Source organism: Pimephales promelas, chromosome 15 (assembly GCF_988280905.1).
Source record: "Pimephales promelas chromosome 15, fPimPro1.hap1.1, whole genome shotgun sequence".
In the NCBI taxonomy this organism is placed as follows: Eukaryota; Metazoa; Chordata; class Actinopteri; order Cypriniformes; family Leuciscidae; genus Pimephales; species Pimephales promelas.
Window position 1 is genome coordinate 15,167,261 of NC_142783.1, and position 24,833 is coordinate 15,192,093.

General features: G+C 38.0%; 2 protein-coding genes across 6 annotated transcripts; one reads left to right on the plus strand and one right to left on the minus strand.

The window, feature by feature from the left end:
* Positions 1–4,859: 4,859 nt before the first annotated feature.
* LOC120468795 (uncharacterized) lies at positions 4,860–10,768 on the plus strand. Its single transcript, XM_039657383.2, has 6 exons — positions 4,860–5,911; positions 6,996–7,167; positions 7,270–8,100; positions 9,390–9,457; positions 9,593–9,636; positions 10,572–10,768. The coding sequence occupies exons 1-6, from the start codon at positions 5,711–5,713 to the stop codon at positions 10,660–10,662; spliced, it is 1,407 nt and encodes a 468-aa protein (XP_039513317.2). The 5' UTR covers positions 4,860–5,710; the 3' UTR covers positions 10,663–10,768.
* A 3,609-nt stretch (positions 10,769–14,377) lies between these two features.
* LOC120492234 (uncharacterized) lies at positions 14,378–20,868 on the minus strand. Of its 5 annotated transcripts, none has more exons than XM_089120214.1 (14): positions 19,680–20,868; positions 18,958–19,038; positions 18,316–18,708; positions 18,023–18,124; positions 17,608–17,840; positions 17,305–17,483; positions 17,075–17,168; positions 16,652–16,996; positions 16,410–16,527; positions 16,278–16,327; positions 16,009–16,123; positions 15,632–15,907; positions 15,321–15,482; positions 14,378–14,686 (listed from the first exon to the last, which is right to left on the minus strand). In XM_089120214.1, exons 1-14 carry the CDS (start codon positions 19,921–19,923, stop codon positions 14,481–14,483), a joined length of 2,598 nt encoding a protein of 865 aa, XP_088976340.1. In that variant the 5' UTR covers positions 19,924–20,868; the 3' UTR covers positions 14,378–14,480. The 5 variants fall into 5 exon arrangements, with proteins under 5 accessions (XP_088976340.1, XP_088976339.1, XP_088976338.1 ...); XM_089120213.1 differs by having other exon boundaries at positions 15,632–15,910; XM_089120212.1 differs by having other exon boundaries at positions 16,236–16,327; positions 19,680–20,867.
* Positions 20,869–24,833: the final 3,965 nt, after the last annotated feature.

Consider the following 24,833-nt stretch of genomic DNA (forward strand, 5'->3'; position numbering starts at 1 on the left):
TGAAGATTCGCAGACCGCATGCGAATGGGTCCGAAACGGGTCCGACCGAGTGCGGTGCGAAGAAAATCGTGTCCGTTGGTCATCCGGATGCGAAAAGCTACGGACGGTTCCTATCCGACAATTCCAGCGGAAGTTGACCGTTGCTATGGTACTGATAAACAAACGAGAATTATTAACTTTTAATAAAATAAATAATAATTTTATAACGATAAGTTGTCATGTCATTTTTTTATTTTCATGAGTTTCTAACGTTTATAAGGGCAGTTAATACAATTAAACTGAAGGTAGACATTAAACTATTGACCACTATATCACATTTTTTAGCCGACCTGACATGTCAACGTCCTCAGCAACTTTCCTCACGCAGCATAACCCTCATCAGAGAGATCATTCAGAACTTACAGAATCAACTTTTAATCTCTCCGCCATTTTTGTTCTACCCGCGTCCGACGCTTTTCACTGTGTAGTACGACGTCCGTTGGGAACGTATTGCGTATTACGGAGCTGATTTAAACTGCCAGTGTGAAGGCGGCGTTAATCGCGATTAATCGTTAGTCTTGGGATGGATTAAACCCTAGTCTCTTTTTTCTTTTTTAATGAATTAGTGAGGGTTAAGAAAACAAGCTTTCAGATGTTACATATTCAGTTTCAGTTTCATTCATCATCACATTTTCATTGTGACCCAGAAATTGACTCTGTCAACCAACCCCTTTAGGCAACTAGCACAGAGTCTACCTCTAACTGCCAGACTAAATCTTCTTACTTTTGTTATTATTATTTAACATTATGTAATCTCTGACAAAACAGCATTTAAAGGCCATCACTAGACCAGATGAGGTTAAGTGTCCTGTTTACAAGCACAGCGCTAGTGGTCACAAGTGCCCAAAGACATATCTGAACACACATTTTCAAACTCATGGTGACTTCCTCTGAGGGTCTGTATCCTTCCTGAAGAAATCAGCATAATGAAGCTGTCAGTCTAAATATGGGGCTGTATTCACAAAATATCTTAAGGCTACAAGTAGCTCCCTACTTGCAAATTTAGGAGAAACTCTTAGAAATAAAGGGTGTGTCAGTCCCATTTTTTTAAGACTCATATATATCTAAAGTCTTGGGTGCTGAGTCTTCTCCCCTTATAAATGCAATAAATTTTTTGATTTACAGATTTGAATCTGCAATGACATAACACAAAGTATGTTTTCATTTATTTACAGGCAAAATGCATTGAATGATGGAGAATAAAACAATGTGGTCAAATTGAAAATAATGTCCCATCCTCTGAGCTGACCTGAACTTGTGGGAATTCATTGAGAATTGACCAAGTTTGAGTTCCGGCTCGTGTACCCTTCCCAATCGCAAAATTTGGTCTCAGCAGCTTTGTGAATAAGTTATAAGAGGAAACTCTTACCTAGGAACGTGTATTGCTCTTAGTGGTAAGATAAAATGTGGGTTAGGGTTATTGTGAATAAGGCCCCAGCAATCTTTTCGGTAACACTTTAATTGAAGGGGTGTGCATAAGACTGACACTTTCTGTGAGTCCCAATTCACTGTCGGCCATCCCAGCAATAGTGAACTCGCCGGTCTTCCAGAGCCTTGTCCCAAGATGGCCACCACTGTTCAAGAGCCTCGTCCCAAGATGACCGCCATTCCAAAGCCTCGTCCTGTCATGGCTGCCATTCCAGAGCCTCGTACCAAGATGGCTGCCGCCGTTCCAGAGCCTTGTCCCGTCATGGCCGCCATTCCAGAGTCTCGTCCCAAGATGGCTGCAGCTATACCAGAGACCTCTACCAAGATGGCAGCCGCTATGCCATCTCCCCGTCTCCAGTGTCTTCCATTCCTCCGTGTCTCCCTCAAGATCACCCTCACTTACCTGCTCACTTCATCTCTTCCCCTTTTTTGGCTAATAAACTCACTGGTCATCTGCCATCTTACTCCTTGCAATGGAAGGAATGCTGTGTTTGTGCCATTTAATAACTGGCCCTTCATCCGTATAACCTTGGCTTAATGTAGCTCTTTTACAGATAAGACTTCTTTTCAAGGGACATGCAGGCATTCAATCCTGCGGAGCAATGGCAAAAAGCAGCTTTAATGTTTGCTCTTCAAGGGATTAACGAGTTTGATATACAGAGCTAAGCCCCCTCCCTTTAGATGAATTTTCGTCCATGTTTTATTCATCAAATCCATTAAACAAGGCTTCACAACAGTAAAGGGGATTTGGGAGCAGTATTTAAGTAGCTATAGTACCTGCTGACTAGCGTCTGGTGATCTGATCTTTTTTCCGACATCAGCATCACCAGATGTACCAACTGCTTTTCCACACTTTTTGTGCAGTTCATTAATTTGCACATTGCTGGATCTGTTTGTTTTCTTAAAGCCTCTGGGAGTTGTGAATCACAGTTTGATCATTTGGATAGTTGAAAGAAGTACAGCGTATCAAACCAAACCAGTGGTGGAGGAAGTACTGAATCTCAGTACTTAAGTAAAAGTACAAATATCCAGATAAATATTTACTTTAGTAAAAGTAGAAGTAACACAATGACAACCATACTTAAGTAAAAAGTAAAAAGTACCTGATTTTAAATGTACTTTAAGTATTAAAAGTAAAAGTACTTGCATAACAATTTATTCTCTTAATGTCTATTTTCTAATGATTAATAAAACATTTAATTCTAACTCATTCAACCTAATACTCCTATAATGATGTTCAATAATGATGGAAAAAAAATTGTTGTCACCATTTCTGAAACAAGCTTGTAATTAGGCAATATATAGCTACATCATGCTTATCCTTACTATATGTTAATAACTATTTTTTGGCATTAAACGCGATTAATTTATGGTGTTATTCTGAACCTCTTGGCTTGCCATAATCCTAAAGAAACGTATATTACACACGGTGCGTTTCCTATGCACGTAAAAACAAATTTTCGGGTATAAATTGCACGATAAACGCACTGCGTGCGAGACGCATTTTAATGTAACCGGGCTGATATATCTATGGCAACCAAATGTCACTGGTGAGACAAACGTGCAACAAACGGATGGTCAGATTACGTTTTGGCAGGGGAAAAACTGATCAGAAAATGTAACGAAAATGTAACAGAAGTTGTAGAAATGTAGTGGAGTAGAAAGTACAATAATTGCTGCAAAATGTAACGAAGTAAAAGTAAAAAGTATGCACTATTTATTCTACTTAAGTAAAGTAAAAATACATAAAAAATGTACTTAAGTAAAGTAACAAAGTATTTGTACTTCGTACAACACACCAAAACCATGGGACATCTAGAATTTAAACATGCAATAGCACAAGCGGTAGTGATGTATGTTTCGAGACCGGTCTTGGTTTCGAGACCACTTTTATGTGGTTAAGGTCTCCTTGACAGTTTTGGTTTTGGTCTTGTCTTGGTCTCGGACCTCTCGGTCTTGTCTAGGTCTCACTGTCTCATTTAGCAATACAATACCACATTATCTATGATGGTATCTGCAGTGGATTGAATCGCGCGTCTGAGTGAAGACAGTGCGGTGTGCGTGAGCTACACGAGAAAACACCGTATCCACACCACTGATCGCAGCGGCAACGAGCACTTTGATCACTTGATTTAAAAAACACATATCATGTACAGTTTTTGTAGTATTAATATTTAGTAAAACACATATCAGTGACATAATGGGTTTTAACTCCATTCAGGAGATTTTAGGTAACTGCACAACTGACCGATGACTTTGAGCGCACCACCAATGGTGTGTGTGTGTAATCATAGCGACAAAATGACCAACTTTCGGATCCTACACTTAAGCTTATAATTTCGTTTTTAAAAATATAATTATGTATTTAAAAGTTGCAGAATGGATACATTTGGAGACTTCTAAATCGGCAGAGATAGGCAGGCAATGCAAAACAACATCTTACAAGTTATTGCTTAGCTTCAACAACACTCGTCTGTTTTTTTCCCCTCCGGTCTCGACTTATTTCTCGGCCTTGGTCTCGACTTGGTCTATCTTGGTCTTGTCTTGGTCTCGAAACCCACTGGTCTTGGTAGTATCTTGGTCTCAGTTACAAGTACAAGTAGGGGAGTCGCAATATACCGGTGTTGACGATAATCGTGATATTCAAAGCCAACACATTCTCACACCCCAACTCGTCACATATGGACGCTTGGGCAGGACCCCTTGGCGTCATTTCTTGACGCACTGGGTATACCTTTGTCGTCATTTTTCAACGTGCAGGGTAGTCCGATAGACTTCTATAGTTCTCTCAACCGGAGCCTGTAGCGTTGCAATTTGACGTCTTGGGTAAGCTCACCGCAATGGTCTGCTGCGAATGGGTCGAGAGTCGAGACTGCAATAAAAATGAATAGGCTACAATAAATGATCTATGCCGGGGCTAGTATAGTGGTGGTGATCCAACTGTTTCTACATGTTTAAAAACCCTCACAATCTGATTTCAAAGTGCCCTCAGTCTCCGCAAAGGTTTAGCGGCTTCATGTGCAACCGCATTCATCGATGAGTTTAACAACGCTCATTGTGTTGTACAACCATTCATCGGTGAGTTTAACAACACTCAACTGCAGGTAAAGCGGCATTCAGAGGGGAGTTTAACCAAATCAACGCTAAACTGCATGTAGAAAGGCATTTAACGGTGAGTTTAACAACGCTCCACGGCGTGTGCAAGTAAGCAGTTTAAGCGTTTTCTCGTCGAAGGTTAATGTTACTGGCATCCATGATGTACACGTGCTTTAGAGCATGCAGGATAACGTATTTTTATCGGAGTTTGTTTATGTTAATAAATATATATATAATGTTTATATAAAATTTATAATGTTTTTTTAATTTAAATTTGTATTTTTTTAAAATCATCTAAATTAATAACGCTGACGTCACTGTATGGGGCGATCCCGAGGTCCATTGCGATTTTCCACTCGGTAAGTAGAAGAGTTAATTAATAGAGATGGATACTATTCTTAAATGTACACATCAAAAACTCTTGAATTAGGACAAGAAGTTGTGTTTAGAACCTTTAGATGTGTAAGGTGGCAATTTATTTTGACAGTAAATGATGGAAAGAGACAATATGAAAATATAGCTTGATGCTGCACCAAATGTGCAGGCCAGCGAAGTTAATTGAATTAAAGTTTTTGTCAAATTTTGTTGCATATAATCCTATGAAATAATCATGTAAGGCAATACTAGTGGAGATTTTAAGGTTTTCAGTATTACATTAGCACACAACTGTTATTCAACATTATAAATGTTCAGATGAAGAACGGTGTTGCCAGATTGGTTTGTTTTACAGCCTATTTGTTTAAAATCCACGCAAAATTATATAATTAACACTCAAACAAATGTATAATAAATAATATAAATTAATTTTTATGCCCTTTTTATCACACTTAGTGCGACCTAAAACCAACCAATTGGCTGGAAAACTATCCAATGTGGCAAATAGAAGAATACTGTTGTAAAATTAAGGTGTTCAATTCTGATTTGCTTTTTTCTCTCTCATCAGGTCCTTCAATTTTGCCTGCTCTTTATCCCACACGACACATACACACACAGAAACACACAATAAAGGCACTTTTAAGAGCCACGTCTGTCTGTTTCTTTCTCTCTCTCTCTCTCTCTCTCTCTCTCTCTCTCTCTCTCTCTCTCTCTCTCTCTCTCTCTCTCTCTCTTTCTGTTGTTTGTTTTTGTGTATATTTGTTGTCAAGTCATGACAAGGCCCAAATTCAGGCCCTGCCCTTCTTGCCAGACTCCCAATCAGGCAAACAGGAAAACTTGCAATGTTTGTTTTGCAAGCCTGTCCACCAAAAAAAAAATCCAAGAAAAAGTGGTGTCACTGGATAGCCAGTGGGGGGAATCTGTGCTTAAAAGCAGAAATGCTGGGCGTATAATTGATTCTGCCCGTATTGCAGTAAGTAAAAGTGTTAATATTTCATAAGTTAGTGTAACCTGAGGTGAAGCTGAAAGCTTGTGTTTTTCACACATTGCATATCAGACATATATACCAATGTGACCTGGCCTTTACTAACATAGTCTTATTGCATACATGGAATAATCCTTTTTTACCTACAAATTGTGCTAGAGCGTAACTATAAGTTGTGTTCTCTGTGAAGTATTAAAGGAGTAGTTCACTTTAAAAAAAATTTTTGCTGATAATTTACTCACCCCCTATGTCATCCAAGATGTCCATGTCTTTCTTTCTTCAGTCAAAAAGAAATTAAGGTTTTTGATGAAATCATTCCTGGATTTTTCTCCATATAATGGACTTTAATGGGGTCCAAACGGTTCAAGGTCCAAATGACAGTTTCAGTGCAAACTGTTCAAAGGGCTTTAAACGACTCCAGACGATGGATAAGGGTCTTATCAAGCGAAACAATCGGTCATTTCAAAAATGACTCGAAAAAAGATTCGTTCATTTTGATGAACGAGTTCGAACAGGAGAGTCACGAACGCTCACAGACCAGAGCAAGGCGACCATTTGAGCTTATAAAACGTAAACTTTTTTATTTATTTATTAAATGACCAATAGTTTCGCTAGATAAGACCCTTATTCATCGTCTGGTGTCGTTTAAAGCCCTTTGAACAGTTTGCACTGAAAGTGTCTTTTCTACCTTTAACTGTTTGGTTCCCATTGAAGTCCATTATATGGAGAAAATCCTGGAATGTTTTCATCAAAAACCTTAATTTCTTTTCGACTGAAGAAAGACAGACATGGACATCTTGGATGACATGGGGGTGAGTAAATTATCAGCAAAAGTTTTTTAAAAGTGAACTACTCCTTTAAGTAAGGCATGATTGCAATGACAGAAACTGCAGAGTACCTCTGGCCTTATCTGAAACTGGCCATTGATTGTACAGTTTAAGAGTAATGTTTCTTGCATTGTACTCCAACTCCATCAAATGTTTTTAAAATAAAATTGCTTTATATAGTACTAAAGTTTCTAATAATTCAGTGGGTTTAACTAATGTGTGATAACTGCTTTTGTTCATTTCAGGTGAGTAAACTTGAAGCTGTGGGGTACAAGCCAATATTATTTATTGGCAAGCCAGACAAAAGGGCTTCAAATAAATGGGTTGCAGATATAATTACCCATCTGCACCCCACTCCTGTCACTAAAACTCTTTTGGATAAAATGCGGAGGGCCTATGAATTTATCTTGACAAAATGTAAGTAATGTTTTGGTTTTGCAATTATGAATATTTTAAGATACATGTATATTTCTTTGTTAATATGTTCAGGTTTTAAATTAAAGTAAACTTGTATTATAGCAACCTCCTTAGCACAGCAACCGGAGAGTCAAGCAGCAGAGGGTCGAGCGGCGGCAGAGGGTCGAGCGGCAGCGGAGGACCAAGCGTCGGATAAAGTGGCGGCGGAGGATCAAGGGGCGGCGGAGGGTCAAATGGTGGCGGAGGATCAAGCGGCAGCGGAGGGTCAAATTGTGGTGGAGGATCAAGCGGCAGCGGAGGGTCAAATTGTGGTGGAGGATCAAGCGGCAGCGGAGGGTCAAATGGTGGCGGAGGATCAAGCGGCAGCAGAGGGTCAAATGGTGGCGGAGGATCAAGCGGCGGCGGAGGGTCAAAAGGTTGCGGAGGGTCAAGCGGCGGCAGAGGATCAAATGGTGACGGAGGATCAAGCGGCGGCGGAGGATCAAATGGTGACGGAGGGTCAAACAGCGGCGGGGGGTCAAATGGCTGTGGAGGGTCAAGCGGCGGTGGAGGGTCAAGCGGCGGCCGAGAGTCAAAAGGTGGTGGCGGGTCAGGCGGCGGAAGAGGATCAAATGGTGACGGAGGATCAAGCGGCGGCAGAGGGTCAAATGGCGGTGGAGGAGACTGTATTTGTTCTTAACCTTGTTCCTTTGTCTTCCCCACTCTCTCCAACCTCTCTCTCTCCTACTTGCTCTTCTACTTCTACATCTATTCTTCCTTCACTTTCTTCCCCACTTTCACTGCCATGCTCTAAATCTTTGCGACAAATTAAACGTAAAAACACCTCTACCTCTTCACACTATTCTCGCTCTGTCTCTCCTCCATCTCTGTCTGCCTCTTCCATCTCCACGTCTTTGAGTCAGGAAGGGCCACGTGTGAAGAACAGAAGAAAAGGTAACTTTTTGCATGGTACATCTTACTCCACACTAAATAATTTTGCTCCAGTTAGAGTTGACTTCATGTGAATTGGAATAATTCAGCGAACAGTTATTGGTACCCAGTTTGCAGTACTTTTTTTTTCATATTAAACTATGTTATTCCCTTAACTAAGAGGAATTGATACATACCTCTGTCGTCTCAGTGCGTACACTCAATCACTCTGGCACGCAAGACACTTTGATCGCACTTAACTAGCCCAGTTCATTCAATAGGGGCCAAGCAGAGAAGCGACCAAACACCTCCATGTTTTCCCTATTTAAATACAGTTACATTAGCAGTGTAACTCGACCTAGGATGGTGACACAAAATAAAACACTGTGCTTTTCTAAGCGTGTAAAGTAGATAACTATATTGTATGGGGGAATACCACAGCAAGTGCAAGTTCATATATCTATGAACTCGGCGCAGTAATATCTTCACTCTGTCGAGGGAGAGGACTTTTCACGAGTGATGATATTACTGTGCCGAGTCGAAGTGCTCCCAAGCACTTGCTGTGGTATTCCGCCATACAATATATTTATCCACTTTACACGCATAGAAAAGCGCAACGTTTTATTTTGTGTCACCATCCTAGGTTGAGTTACACTGCTAATGTAACTGTATTTAAATAGGGAAAACATGGAGGTGTTTGGTCGCTTCTCTGCTTGGCCCATATTGAATGAACTGGGCTAGTTAAGTGCGATCAAAGTGTCTCGCACGGCTGAGCGATTGAGAGCACGTACTGAGACGACAGAGGTGTGTATCAACTCATCTTAGTTAAGGAAATAACATAGTTTAATATGAAAAAAAAGTTGGAGTATCCCTTTAAGGTCCCTTGCACACTGATTCTGAAATTTTGGTATGCGTTTTTACGTATTCTTCATTCGGTGGCTCTGAATTGTCAAAACACCATTCAAAATTCTTGCTAATGATCCAAAAACCTTTTTTTTTTTATAACAGATGAAAGTTTCATAGGCAGTGTGTAAACGTGATTGACTAAACATTTATTTGTTGTATTTATTTTGTAATGTGCGAAAATTTCGGACGTGAATTACGGAGTTGGTGCACAAGAACCTTTAAGAGGACTTTTGGGAAACCAGTCCTGTATTTTTGTTTTATTAGCAAAAACAGGGATGAATTTACTTTGACCTAAATGGAAAGGACTGCATATCACCTCGCATGTGAAATTATAAATTTGGACAGATTCCGCTACAAATCATGGCATCATGGCTAAATAAACTTTCCTTGTCTTTTCATCATTTCAGGTTGCCGAAAATGTAGTAGGCAGAAGGTTTTCCAGTTTGATCGAATAACTGGGGAACGGATAAATGAGGTAAAATGTGTTCTGTTAGGCTGCTTAGTTTTCTAAATTAATGATTTGGACCTTTCAAAGATAATACAACATGTTATGTCCTATTCCGTGATTGCTTAAACAGTTAAAATTATTATTATTCATGTTTGTGTGTAGGGGAAAGCTGAATTGAAAGTCCACTGGTTGCCATGCACTGTGTGGTAAGTCATGTTTTATTAATTATTCAATTCCATGTTGCAATGCAAATTAGTCTATTCCATGATTAATATGATGTAGGCAAAGTTCTGGTGTCTTGCAAGCAGCGTGGAAGTTCATGTCAGTGTTTTCTGTGACAAGAGAAAACTCACTGGTCTGTAGTTGTTCCCGTCAGTAAATCATCCTCCGAGGTAGCCTTTTGAAAAACTGGAGTGAGGTCAATTATCAGTACTCAGAAGCAAATAGCAATGAGGTAGAGGCATTTAGAAGTGCTAGATCCCTCAGGTAGGTCCTAGGGAGGTAGTAACCTTTACGACAAGCATTCCAATGATGAAAAAATTATGGAATAGTCTTCCGAGCATTCCAAATTCAGACACACTCTCTTAGTACAGACTTAAGACAAATATCTGAATTTGAAATGCTCGTAAGACTATTCCATCATTTTTAAGACCAAGGGGAGAATGATCTACCTCCTTGTTTTTATTTAGAATATTCTATTTTTTTATATCCTGGAATTGTATGATTAACACAATGGATTGTAGGTAACAAGGAGCTGAAACATTCAGTACTTTCTAAAGTAATTAATATAGTTCTAAAATTAGCTGACAGACAGCCAATGTATGGACAATAAAATGGTCCTGATGTGATCATGTAAGTGCTATATACATGTAAAAATTATTATTATAATTATCATGGTTTCTGTTTCTAGTAAGTACTCTAGTGGCTAGCTCTAGCTCTGAACTAGCTTATTTATTGAGCCTGCAAGGACATCCACTCGGTAATGCATTACAAAAGTATTATCATGCATACATAAATTAATCTTTCAGCATCTGAAACACTTTTACATTTTGATGAACTATCTAAATTGAACCCAACAGTGATTTAGATTTGTTTTCTCTGTGTTCTAATGAATTTTTTTTGCACTTATGATATTTTACAGTGGCAAAACTTGGGATGATACGTGGGAGCCTGCCAGTGAATTCGCACATTTTATGCCTAATTCCCCACATCCCAACCAGCTTTCAGCATGATGTGTCGTGAGCCTAGTCAGCTGGACTTAAGCAGATTTTTTCTTCTTTTTGTATTCTTTTTATTTTTTTTTTCTTGCTTTTGTTCATTAAAGTTTTTTGCACAATACCCAGTCTCTTTTGTGTTTACTTGCTTAATGGTGTTTAAAAAACAACCTTTTTCATGAACTGCACAGATCATAAGGGAGAAAATTAGTGCAGTTGGGAGTTTGACATAATGGAATTCCCAAAGGAATTATTAATTTTTTTTATTTTTTTTTTAGTTTAGGTAAGTCTACTTTATCTATTTGTTTGGTAAACAACAGAATACTCCTTAATAATGTCACTTAAATGTAGTGGTGTTTGAAATATTCAATTACAATATTAGATATTAATTCCTTTAACATTTATAATCAAAATTGTTATTATTGTAATTACCTATTTATATTTGCCTTGCATTTATTCACAGCAAAATAATGTAAAACTAAATGTGTGTGTGTGTGTGTGTATATGTATATATATATATATATATATATATATATATATTGGGGGCAATGTGTTCTTCAAAGAGAAGGGGTTAAAGAAACGTCTTCATATATTTTGGCACATCACATGAAAAACTAAGGTGAACTACAAGGTAGTGGGCATTCATGGTGAACATGATGGCTTCAATTTACTTATTAGATTATATATAGTTTTCATTGAAGGGGGGTTTGTTAGTCCCTTTTGAATTTGATTAAGAGATTTATTTACATCCGTTCAAAACAAATACTGCAATGCTATAATAACTATCAAGAGTTTGTATTTTTGTAAGATCGCTCATATATTATTATTACGTTATACAATAATACATTATACATAAATAATCATGGAAATTAAGTCGTATTTCTTTCAATGAAAAATAACAACAAAATAAATAAATATCCTGGATTTGTGTACATCAAAAGTCGGAAGAACCACCAAATGGCCAAGTGTGACGTAGTTTTGACGTTTCCATGGCGCCAGCAGGACAAGCTGTGGTTGGACTAACGTTTATGTCAGAATAAAAAACGCTCCATATCGCAAACTATGTTTTGCTGTCGTTATGACGTCAATAATACTACCAGTTAACAATGAGGTATTGCTATATTAAAAGATATTACACCTTTACCGAGATCCTAACCCTAACCTTGTAGTGTAACTACACACTTCAATGAACTACAATTTACAGCGCCCGTCCCAGTGACACAACGATAGAGGCTCATGGGTAATATAGTTTTAAAACGTTTTGTTATGGAATTAAATAAATACAATCTTTAATGAACAAAAGTACATCTAAATATGTTAATTAAGTTAATCTCTTCGACATATTTGAGATTCAGACTAAAATGTGGTATTTCACTGTGAGCACTTTTTAAAATGCTTTTGTAACACCTTTCCATGTATGCCAGACATCTCTGTTCAACATTATGTATTAAACATAACAAAAATAATTGTCCTACCAATTTTCACTTCTATACGCTTATCAGACTTTGCATTTGCAGACTTTGCAGAGTGTTTTTTTTTTTTTTTTTTGCTTTTCCAGGGGTGCTACAGGACCCCTGAGGGAGGAAGGGCGGATATAGCTACTCTCTTCATCATGGACAACAAACTGTATTGAGTCACATTTATATCTGCACATATTCCCCACCTTTTCTATATTTATATATGCTTGTGTTTGGTTTTTGATCTGCACTCGTAACACAAAAATACAGTAATATTTTACAAATGTTTTAAAATAGACTTTTCAGAATTGCTAAAACACTAACCCCGTTTACAGACAACAACTCAAAATTGTTCACTTATTTCTAATTGATGAGATCAAACCAATTGCACATAATACAAGTCAGTTCAGAGTTCCAAAATTGATTTAAAATGTTGCACTGAATGTTGATACAAACAATGGATGGTAACAATATAAGAGGGAGAGTATGTGAAATAGGTGGTGAACAAAGAGGAAGAGGAGGAGGATGAGAAAGAGCAGAGCAAGGTGTGGAGAATGTTTTAAAGGCTGGATCTGCTTTAGCGATTTTCCTTTTGCCTGAGATGACATTGTCTGTGATGTGGCCAAGGTCTTCCGGCCGGACCAACATGAAGACATGATGTTGAGGCAGAATCACTCTCTCACTGACCATGATTTTGCAATAATTCTTCTGAGTGTACATTTCTGTTTACACACGTTTTGATAATAATAGTATAATAATACAATAATATAATAATACACTTTTGAATATACCATGTAAACACTGCTGTTCTAAATCTAAAGCTCTTTGGTCTTTCATAGGCTTATATCTACATTTCAATACAATGTTCTACAGTGAGAGTAATCTGCTGAGAGGGGTAACAAGTACGCGTAAACACCAATGCAATGTAGAAACAGAAATTATATATTAGGCCAAACATTACTATTGTACACATAGCATACAACAAAACTATAAACATGTACATAAGCAATGTTTGCACATGTGAGGAGTGTGTGTAATGTTTGTACATGTGAGGAGTGTGGTGAATAACTAAGTGTAGCATTTTGATTGGTTGTGTCTTTGTGTTTTAGCTATCTTGTGTAGCTATCTTATTTTTAAGAGAATTGTGTGTAGTGTTTTGAAAAAAAAAAGTGTTTTATGCAATTGAAAACTGAGTCAAAAGCTGATAAATAACCTATGGTTTGAAGATTTGGCATATAGTTTTGCACTTTGAGTGAGAGGTTTCAAAAATCATGTGACATGAAAAGATTTTGTGTGTAGGCAGTTGGTAAAAACTGTAACATGCTTTTGATTTAGGCTTTTTTCACGGTAACCTTTTTGTCTTTTGCAGTTGTCTTTTACTGTATTTTCACAGTATGCAAAACAGTGCTGAAGACATTCAATACTATATAATATTCGGTAACAATATGCATTTTACATTCCCGTTACCCATGTACATACTATATACTAATTATAGTAAATACAATCACTGGGTAATAACTATGTTCTAACCCTGAACCTACCACTTGCCCATGTATTAGCCTTATATTAGCCAGTACTTTCTAGGTAAGTACACTGTAAGTACAGTACTGTAAAAGGAAGCATTAACCTATATTCAGTACAATTCTATACTTGCAGTGCTTACAGTACACAATTTATTCACCTTGTCATTATTATACTTTTTAACGTAATTGCAAAAACAAAATTACTTAGTTGCGATACATTTCTTTCTGGTAACTGCGTGTTTTGGATTCTGTTCTTAATTTTTTTTTTTTTATCTATTGTATAACAAATGATCTGTAGTGATCATAATAATGATTATTCCTCCTCATCATTATGGTTTTCCTCCTCATAATCTGCTTCTTCCATGTCACTAAACAGGTTTCAATGGGCTTTATGCACAGCTGCACTACTTCCTGAATTTCAGTCAGCTCCTTGTTTCCTGTCTGCCATTATTGGCCAAATTGATTAATTCAGGTGTGCTTGACCTCAGTAGTCATGGCAACAATAATCAGACACACCTGAATTAATCAATTTGGCCAATAATGGCAGACAGGAAATAAGGAGCTGGCTGAAGTTCAGGAAGTAGTGCAGCTGGGCATAAAGCCAATTGTTATACAGCACCCTACAGTTCAACTAATGAAAGTTACTATACCTCACAGTACAGTACTTTAATTAATGCAATTACATTCCACCACTGACTGGTTTAAGAGGCATGCATGTACACATTTCTATGTATGTGAAAGAAGAGGTTACACTTTGGTTTTATTTATATGGTGATAAATAGCAGATTTTATTACATGCTTTATATTCATAGTTAAGGCTATTGTCCAAGTATGAAAGGTGTTACAGTCTTGTAGATTACAGTCCATCATCAGAAATGTCATCGTCACTGTCGTACTCATCAGATGATGCATTGTCCAAAAAGCTGATGTTCTCTGCTCCAGACAAAACTTGGAGGTAACAGTCTCTTGCTTGCACCTTCATTTCTCTGATTTGATGCCGCTTTCTGAGGATGATGCTGTGCAGACCTTTCAAACCCTCTCCACTTAGATCACATTGCGAATCTTAAAAGAGGAACACAAGAATATAATACCAGCCTTAGAAACGTTATAAACAGTCATCATTGTTGTGTGTATATTTATTAGGGCCCCCTAATAGCAATCTTTTGTCGGTGCAACCCTATGGCTATAGCCTGGTTGAAACCAGACCATTCATTCATAATTGAGTTATGGTCTGGCAAAGCATCATAGACAAATCATTTCCAGAGGGGCGTCACCAACGGACATCGCGGATAGACCTAAAACCAATCAGAGTGATGAAGGAGATGACGTATGCAGAGCGGCGGAGAAACATCTCCGAGTGTTGTTCTTTGCTCGGTTTTTAACACAAAGGAAACGTTCAAAGCGTTTAAAACAGACACGATAGCTGATTCGAATGAGTGATTTGACAGCGGCACCCAACTTTATAATGTAGGCTACAAAATCTGCTTCAAAATCCTAGCGCTGTTGTCATCGTGTAAAGCCCGCCCCAACGTTTCTGATTGGTGCCACGATTTCGACGGATTGGAAATGAGCTTGAATGAGCTCTTTGCCAGACTAACTTTCAGAGCAAATCTAAATTTGCCGGAAGTTGTATGGGTTTTCCCAGGCTACTATGGTTATGTAATTTATTACAAATACATAATATAGAGTGTCTCACTTGAAAATAAGCAGGACAGCTCTCTGAGGGTATCAGAACGAGCTGAGAGAGATTTCCAATGGTGGTCCATCTCTGCAACAAGAATCTTCTGCTCCTCCTCAAGCCTTCTTACTGACATGATGATGTCAAAAGCTCTTCTCTTTGTCCTTAGATCGACAGAGTCTGGAATGCATTTATGATAAATAAACAAATCATTAGTTTTAAACATCAACCTTCAAAGACCCTCTAAAATAGTATGGGGTTGCAGAATAACATTTGAAGTCATTATGTATCAGATTTGTCAGTAGCAGTCAACAGTCTAGTGTACATACCACTGTGTGGGAGCTGCCATGGCCAAGCTGTCTCACCAGACAAAATGGTGTCTAGGCAAAGAGTTTCTGTGATTGGAACCATTCTGTTGTATTTCTCCACAACAGATGTCAGGATTCCCTTCTCCTCCCTGATCTTGCGGCGGATTCTGGCTCGACCTTTGTTGCCATCGTTATCTTTATAGAGACGCTGGGAACGTCTCTTGATACTGGCTACCAGCACCTCAATTCTGCTGGCCAGGGCATCAGCATCATTCGTAGTTGTTGTTGCTGTTGTTGCTGCTGAGAAGAAATAGGTGTGGTTTGCACTTTACAATACCAGTAACAATTACAATTATTTGTGACTAAATGTACAGTATTACAAGTAATCATTTCCTTACCGTCAGCCCAATCCTTTACATCATTCACCCAGTCTTCCAATTGGCTCGCTGTCACTGTCAATTGGGCTTTCATGGTCTCTAGGTTTTGTAACTGGCTTTGCAGAGATTTTGTGGTCTACAATAACAAACAGTAGTTAGAAACAAGAACCAAATGTTCGATGCACAGCTTCATACACTGCTAACATGCAATACTGAACATCTAAAATTAATTCTACTGATGTCATTACCTTTTGATATCGGCGGGTCAGTGAGATTGCCAAATTGTTAACCTTTTGCTGATTCCAGCGCATGGCCATGAGAGTGAGCATGTCTGTGCGTCCTGCAAAGACAGAAAATAAGATGTTACCATATTCCTCCAAATTAGTATATAAGGATGTACCTAGTGCAGTATGTCACCTTACCTGCTTTTGACATATGTTTTGTGGTCACTGCAATCCTAGAGAGGAAGGCATTGCACTGTTCCACCTCCTCCCCCAGTGTTAGACCAGCCCCATCCTGATATGCCCCACTCCATTTCACCTGGTTAAGAATAATAAAAATTAAAAAAAAAAACAATTAAAAAAAAACAACAACAAAAAAAAAAAAAAACAGATGTTTGTAGATTTAGATAATACAATTATATCATATAGCAACATTTCCTTACCTCACATTTAAAATCATGGGCTTTGGCATGAAATACCGAAAGGAAAGGCTTCATGTTCAGAAGGTGCTGGAGCTCTGGACAGCTTTTCGCAACTCTTTGGAGGTAGGGCCAATATTTGCAGGTCACATCCATGCAAAAAAAAGTGATTTGCCTACTGGCCAGCTTTTCTTGCAGGTACAGGGGATAGGCAAAAATTTCCCCCCTATACATATTTAAGGCAGAGAGCAGGACACCGTGCCGACACACCGCAAGCTCCAATCCCTCCTCGTCTACCTTGCTGGCAGATCTTTGTGAGGTCTCTCTGGCTGCTGACCACTCACCTCCACAAACACCTCTTCCACTGACCTACAATAAGAAAAATGGTGGATGAAAATAAGACTCTCATAAACAAACTCTTCGGAAAGAGGTTTTACAAAATTTTACATGTTTGGTTGTGTTGTGAATGTGGTCCACAAATCTTTTCACGTCTTCATCCTTGGCAATGAAGACGTCTTCAAAGATGGCCTGTTCCTCAGATCTAAAAAAATAAAAAAACAACAATTGGTGATGGATAACAATTTATGATAACTTATAATCTGAGATTTCTTGGTTCACACATTAAAGAGTTATGTTTTCCTATTAATACAAACAATGTGATACACAGTTTGGAGTACCTAGCAGCATTCTTGAAACGATAATGCTTGCGGTTTCCATCAACTGAAACTGCAAGCATTTCAGGGGTGCACGCAGGACAGTTAAAGGGTTCTTCCTTGCACATATTGTCCAACTCAAATCGCACAGCCTCCCACTCAAAAAAACTTTTCAGAAAACTGTCCGCTGAGATCTTGCCAGTCTATTAAAAACAAGGAAACCAACAGCTAATAATGTACAACAAATAAATTAGCATCAAACAGTTTATCAAACCACAACTCAACAAATATCAACAACACTGCAGGATAGATAAATTAAGTACTCACACGACCAAAGCGGACAGTTCGCTGATTCAGCATTCTTAAAAATGCTTGGCAGGACAGTCCTGGTGCCGCCATCTTCATTTCTTCAAATGAAAAAAATACATCTGTGGCATAAACTGTGGCAAATTGAAGGGTTGCAGGCCAGTAGTCACTTCTGTTTAGGTCAGCGACTCCAGAAGTCCAAGTGGCTTGGCATGCCTCACAAATTAACTCGGGCATGCTTAGATCATGTCGTCCTGGAAATATCAAAAACACATCCACTGTAATGTAAACCAGGATTTGTGTTCTTTGTACAATTTATACATTACTTTAAAAGTTTTATATCAATGTCAAACTTGTAGGTAGTCACGTATGGATATATATTTATTTTTTAAGATGCTTCTTAAACAGGACAAAATAAAGTTCTTCACATTCTTACCATTCATTGTGACCACAGCAACAGTCTTTCCTGGACTAACCCTCAATGACTCTGGTGAGCAACCACAGATTTTGTCAGGCATCTCCACAGGTACAAGCCGGACTGAAAAAGAACATATGGTACAATTGAATTATGATCAATTTGTATTGACTGAGATTGTAATAGATCACTGGCAATGAAGATAAATCCAAGATAAAACAATAATGGAAAAAAAGGCATAATTTAAATAATAAAGCTTATGAGCTTAACTATTCTGAAAATTATACAAATGTTGAACACAAACCAGAACTTACCACAATGGGAAAGAGCCATATCCACCACGTAAGTTGTTGGAGGCAATGGTTGGAAGAATCCAGCAGTCATGGCATCTCTGTTGTGAAGAACATGTCTGGTGTGCATGCTGACGTCACATTCAGCACAGAAGAAGGGACGTGGTCTACAGTCACAACACCGGACAGCCGCTGGATTACTCCCACACTGTTGGCAGATGTGTGTTGCCACATGTTCCCTTACCGCAGCCGTGTTTACTAGGCGGGGTCTCTCTGCCCTCCACCTCTCTGAAAAGAGACTTTGTCTTTTGCTCCAGTTTGAGGAAGCCAGAAGAGGATCTCTTGGGGTTTCAAGAGGTGATGCTTCATCACCAGAGAATTCACTTAGTGAGTGTTGGAGATCTTGTAGAAAACACTCTGTAAATGATATGGAATATTAAAAAAATTCATTCCATGTATGTGTGTATATATATATATATATTTTTTTTTTTTTTTAACAATATTAAAGTGTACTCAATTTGGCTGTGAAAGGATCAGTATTCTACCAAAGTTTAAAGTAGAAACATTTATTTACATTCTAACCCACTGTCATAAATGTCATAAATGTCATATATATATATATACATATATATACAAGGGCTAATGGTGACACAATGAAGTACACACCAACAGTCTCTGGAGTAAAGGCCACCTCACAGTTAGGGTCAGGAGCAATGAAGGGAGGATCAGTCTTCCGAATGTGATCAGCTGTAGAGGATAAAAACAACACAAATCAACATTTATAACTTGTCCCAATGCCTGGTTGCCCACCTAAAATGGTGCAAGCTCACTGTTTAACATAGAGCTAGAGAGAAATATTAGTACACTTATTTTCCAAACCCTAATGGGGAAAGTCCAATTACTATTGGTTATCTGCATATAAGGTGTCATATAGATGATGACAGCAAATATGAATCCTTATATAGAAGCAGATTAAAAAGAAACACGTTGGTTGGCAATTGACAACACACTCTGAAGAATAAAGTGTTTCAAACACAGCCTTGCCAAGACCAATAACTTGAAAGAGATTAAGTATGATAGTAACCAGGCTATCTCATTTGACGTTATATTAACCATTTTGACAAGAATGCCTGACAATGTCAATACAGCCCACAATTAAACTATTTTTTATGCTTTGCAGAAATATCTAATATTAACCTGAATGTGTCTTTCACTTAATCCAAGACTAATGATATCTTTCATTAATCTACTTTTTATGCAAAAAATCAAATGACTGATTCTGGGTTGACTGTTTCCCTGCCATATTACGCTATAAATGTATTGTAACATATACACTCATAAGTGGTTAAACAATCTACAATATATCTTGAATGAAAAACAATACTGACCCTTATCTGAATGATTCCTGCTTGATCTTGGCCTCGCATGAACGATATTTCCAGTATTGTCTCTTTTTCTCCAAACCACCCTCGGTTCAGGTGTCTTTACTGGTGCTGCTGCTGCTGCCTCCTCTTCCTGCAGCTCATCAAGAAGGTCATCAAGACTTTGGAGCTCATCTTTCAGTTCTTGGTCATCAACCAAGTTATCCAAGATCATGAGATGATCTTGGATTTCTGAATCACTCTTGGACATTGTGATGGGCAGAAACACAAACAGACAGAAAGACTCACAACGAAGAGATGACAGACAAACAAATAAATGTAGAGAGAGAGAGAGAGAGAGAGAGAGAGAGAGAGAGAGAGAGAGAGAGAGAGAGAGCTAGAGAGAGACTGATAAGTGCAGATTAACAAGACAGACGTGGCTCTTAAAAGTGCCTTTGTTTGTGTGTGTGTTTTGTGTGTGTATGTGTGTAAGAATAAAACTCGTTTTAGAAGCTGCCAATTTTGAGGGTCCTAAAGAAAAAACAGAATTGAACATTTTACACCAGTATTCTCTTCATCTGTGTTGCCAGAATGAGCTATATTTTATGTGATATTCATTGTATACAGTTCAATAAACTAGAATTTAATATTGTTAATGACATTTTAGAAAATAATTAGACAAGAAATGTTGTCTAAAATTAAATTATATATAATTCATATACGAATCAGTCAATAAGTTATGATATAATTACTTATTACATTAATTATACATTAATTATACGATTTGTTTGGGTGTTAATTATATAATTTTGCGTGGATTTTAAACAAATAGGCTGTAAAACAAACCAATCTGGCAACACCGTTCTTCATCTGAACATTTATAATGTTGAATAACAGTTGTGTGCTAATGTAATACTGAAAACCTTAAAATCTCCACTAGTATTGCCTTACATGATTATTTCATAGGATTATATGCAACAAAATTTGACAAAAACTTTAATTCAATTAACTTTGCTGGCCTGCACATTTGCAGCATCAAGCTATATTTTCATATTGTCTCTTTCCATCATTTACTGTCAAAATAAATTGCCACCTTACACATCTAAAGGTTCTAAACACAACTTCTTGTCCTAATTCAATAGTTTTTGATGTGTACATTTAAGAATAGTATCCATCTCAAATTAACTCTTCTACTTACCGAGTGGAAAATCGCAATGGACCTCGTGATCGCACCATACAGTGACGTCAGCGTTATTAATTTAGATGATTTTAAAAAAATACAAATTTAAATTAAAAAACATTATACATTTTATATAAACATTATATATATATTTATTAACATAAACAAAACTCCGATAAAAATACGTTATCCTGCATGCTCTAAAGCACGTGTACATCATGGATGCCAGTAACGTTAACCTTCGACAAGAAAACGCTTAAACTGCTTACTTGCACACGCCGTGGAGCGTTGTTAAACTCACCGTTAAATGCCTTTCTACATGCAGTTTAACGTTGATTTGGTTAAACTCCCCTCTGAATGCCGCTTTACCTGCAGTTGAGTGTTGTTAAACTCACCGATGAATGGTTGTACAACACAATGAGCGTTGTTAAACTCATCGATGAATGCGGTTGCACATGAAGCCGCTAAACCTTTGCGGAGACTGAGGGCACTTTGAAATCAGATTCTGAGGGCACTTTGAAATCAGATTGTGAGGGTTTTTAAACATGTAGAAACAGTTGGATCACCACCACTATACTAGCCCCGGCATAGATCATTTATTGTAGCCTATTCATTTTTATTGCAGTCTCGACTCTCGACCCATTCGCAGCAGACCATTGCGGTGAGCTTACCCAAGACGTCAAATTGCAACGCTACAGGCTCCGGTTGAGAGAACTATAGAAGTCTATCGGACTACCCTGCACGTTGAAAAATGACGACAAAGGTATACCCAGTGCGTCAAGAAATGACGCCAAGGGGTCCTGCCCAAGCGTCCATATGTGACGAGTTGGGGTGTGAGAATGTGTTGTCAAAGCATGAAATATCGACATTTTGTTAATTTGGCAATACACCATTATTGGCGATAACCACAATGTTTAAAATGAATAGGACTGTTATGATGACAAGACATGTAAATACTCCAGCACGAGTACCTGGTTGACCTCTCAGGTGGCTGTATTGCACCCGCTGCGGCTGACCCCCATCAAAGTAGACACAGCCCAGGCCACGGAGCTAATCTGAGAAGAATGTATTCTGAGCACTCTGTCCACACCCGAAAAAAGTAAGCTCGTCTGTATGGGATTTCTTCGGCTCAAAAGAAAACAGCACTTTAAAGGGGGTTTCACACCAGACGAGAAGCGCAGTGCCATGTCTTTAAATTTCAAACACATTTTCTCTTCGAGTGTACACACACCGGCGGTGCCATTCTGCATTTGTCTGCGCCCAGCAATGGCTCTTGTTCAAAATCATGCCTCAACACAGAGTGCCATTTACATTTTATATTAAATTTACATTTTATTTGTCACAAATCATTGTAAATGCCTTCACCCTTCACCATTTAGTTTTACATTAATTTACAGAAATCAGCTGCTTGAATGAAAATTGCTGATGTTATTGGATTTTCAGGTGATATTCTCAATTCATTCAGTTAATGTATGCTCTGAGGTAAAGTATTCAGATCACAGACTAAGCAACTATTGCGTTTAATTGTACAGTACATTCATAACGTAGTACAGACATTCTCTTAATCTCCTTAAACATAAGAATACTGCTGGCCATAACCTGAAAAAGTTTGCATCCGGCGTGTGTCCTCCAGTTGTCTTACACGCGAATGTGTAGCCACCAACCTTTTTACCCATTTCCGTGTCCATCACCCTGCGGATTACGCAATTTTACAGAGAATATATTGAGATTATTTTTACTTGTCATGGAATGGGAAACGTGACATTAACCTGTTAACAGGAGGTTACTCTGTTCATACATTTAATAAAGGGTGATTAAGAACCATCTTATTTGTGTAGTTGTATTTACACTTGATTTTTCTGCTTGTACCCTTATGTTTGTTGGGTAAAAAAGAAAAAAAAGTAAAAATTAATTTGACTGATAACTACCGCCATCCACCCATCCATTGTCCCATGCATGCTTCTAGTTTTTTTGTTTTACTTCAGTCTAGTTTTCCAACACACGCAATTTCATTACATTAAGGATTATTCTTCCCTGTAGATCAGTGCTTCTTAAACCTGTTCTTTTCCCATCCACAAGTTTCCGAGGGGCACTCCTGTAAAAAATAAAGTGGGTGAAACTTCCGGTGACGCGGCGAAAGTAGCATTCCAATGGTATTTTATGTGTTAGTTAGCGAAGAGGCTAGCTGTTTTTCGGAGAATTATTTTACTATTTAAAGACGCAAATCTTTATGAGAGATGTCGTTACGGAGCTCAGGGACAACATGTGCTGTTCACGGTTGTATGTATAGCCAGACTAAACTAATTTAGTGGCTTAAACGGGATTGTTTTGAACATAAGCTGAAAACGAAATCAGAGTGATCCTGCCAACGACTGTAGTTTCCATCACCTCCCAAAAGACGACGAATCTTCCTGTGTACATTTGTTTAAATTCTTAATGTTCTATAAACTCTATCAGCATGTGTTTGGCTGTTCGCTACTGATGTTACAGCTAAACTCAGGATCAAAGCCTGTGTTGACAGAATACCAAATGTGCCAGTTAATGTATTCAAGCAGCACATTCATTTATAATTTTGAATAAACTCCAAAGCACATGACTAAGTGTGTATTTTTTATTTTAATTGTTTGTCAGCTCGCACAACTGTCTGTCACCATGCCTTGATGAGTATTGATTATTAATAATGTTATTATGATACTCCAAATCAACTACTGCGGAGGGTAAAGGTACTGTTATTTCACCCTTTTGAATTTCTTTGAGGTTGTGTTCCCACATCGTTAGCTAGTTTGGATATAAAACTATATATCTCAAGTTATACCACTATAACTTGAATGACTGTCAACTGTTGAATGAACAATTGTCAAGCATGTCAAATCGCGCTTTGTTTACTTCCAACCGGAAGTCGCGCCCACTTTTGACGCAAGGTCTCATGGGGCGTAGGAAACTTGTGGATATGGGTGCCGTCAACTGTCTGTTTACCAGCATTATTTAAAATATCTTCTTTTTGTGTTTAAAAGAAGAAAGAAACTCATATAGGTGTCAGGTGTCAGGCTAGCGTAAAAATTCTCAACAAAGAAATTAACTGAATTCCTTTTCCCTAGTTTCAATAAGCATTCAAGTTGGCCTGGTAATAGCATGATGCTGTCAGCATAGAAGCATTGTGGGTAATATGTAACGCTCTCCTGACTGCAGTAAACAGTGGCTTCCTTCCACTCCCACAGACAAAAGACTCTTCCACTGCATATTCATTATGACCTTGGGTAAGCTCTTAAATCAGAAGCAAACACAAGGGTCAGATAAACACCCACACTGTTTTGCTTTCACCACAAAGGTGCAGGTTTGTAGCAGGATATCGTGTAGAATACAGATTACACAATTATCAGATGACATGATGGAGTGACTGGGGTCCTCCTCAGGTGTACGAGGAGAGCGATTGCTGGCTTGCTAATTAGTCATAGAGTTGCGGTAATTACTTGCGGTGGACTTCCTCTGCACCGTCGTAAATCAGCCCTACTACGTTGCGTCTTGGCAAATGTTTGTCAGTGTTCAAAAGTGCATCAACACCTCATGACGCAAAATAACAGGCCGTGCAGATAGCAATTTCAACAAATAACCTTGGGATGACGAAAAGCACTATACTATACACCTCCTCCAGCCATAGGAATACATAACAATCATTCATGCAGGTTAAGTCTTAAAGGTTATAAAGAATCTTCTAGATTTAGTCACCGTAATAACTTTCTGGGAAGGACCCAATGTTGTTATTGTAAACTAAATAAAATAAAATACAAATATTAGATGAACATTAGATGATTTAATTTTTTTTTATTTTGTTAGCTTTTGTCATTTTTATTAGTTTTTAATATTTCTATTTAGCTTTAGTTTTTTTTTCAGTTTAAGTTTTACTAAAACTATAATAATATGTATTAATACTACATATATATTGAATTGAAAATCAATAAAACTAAAATAATAAAATGACTAAAACCAAAATTAATATATAT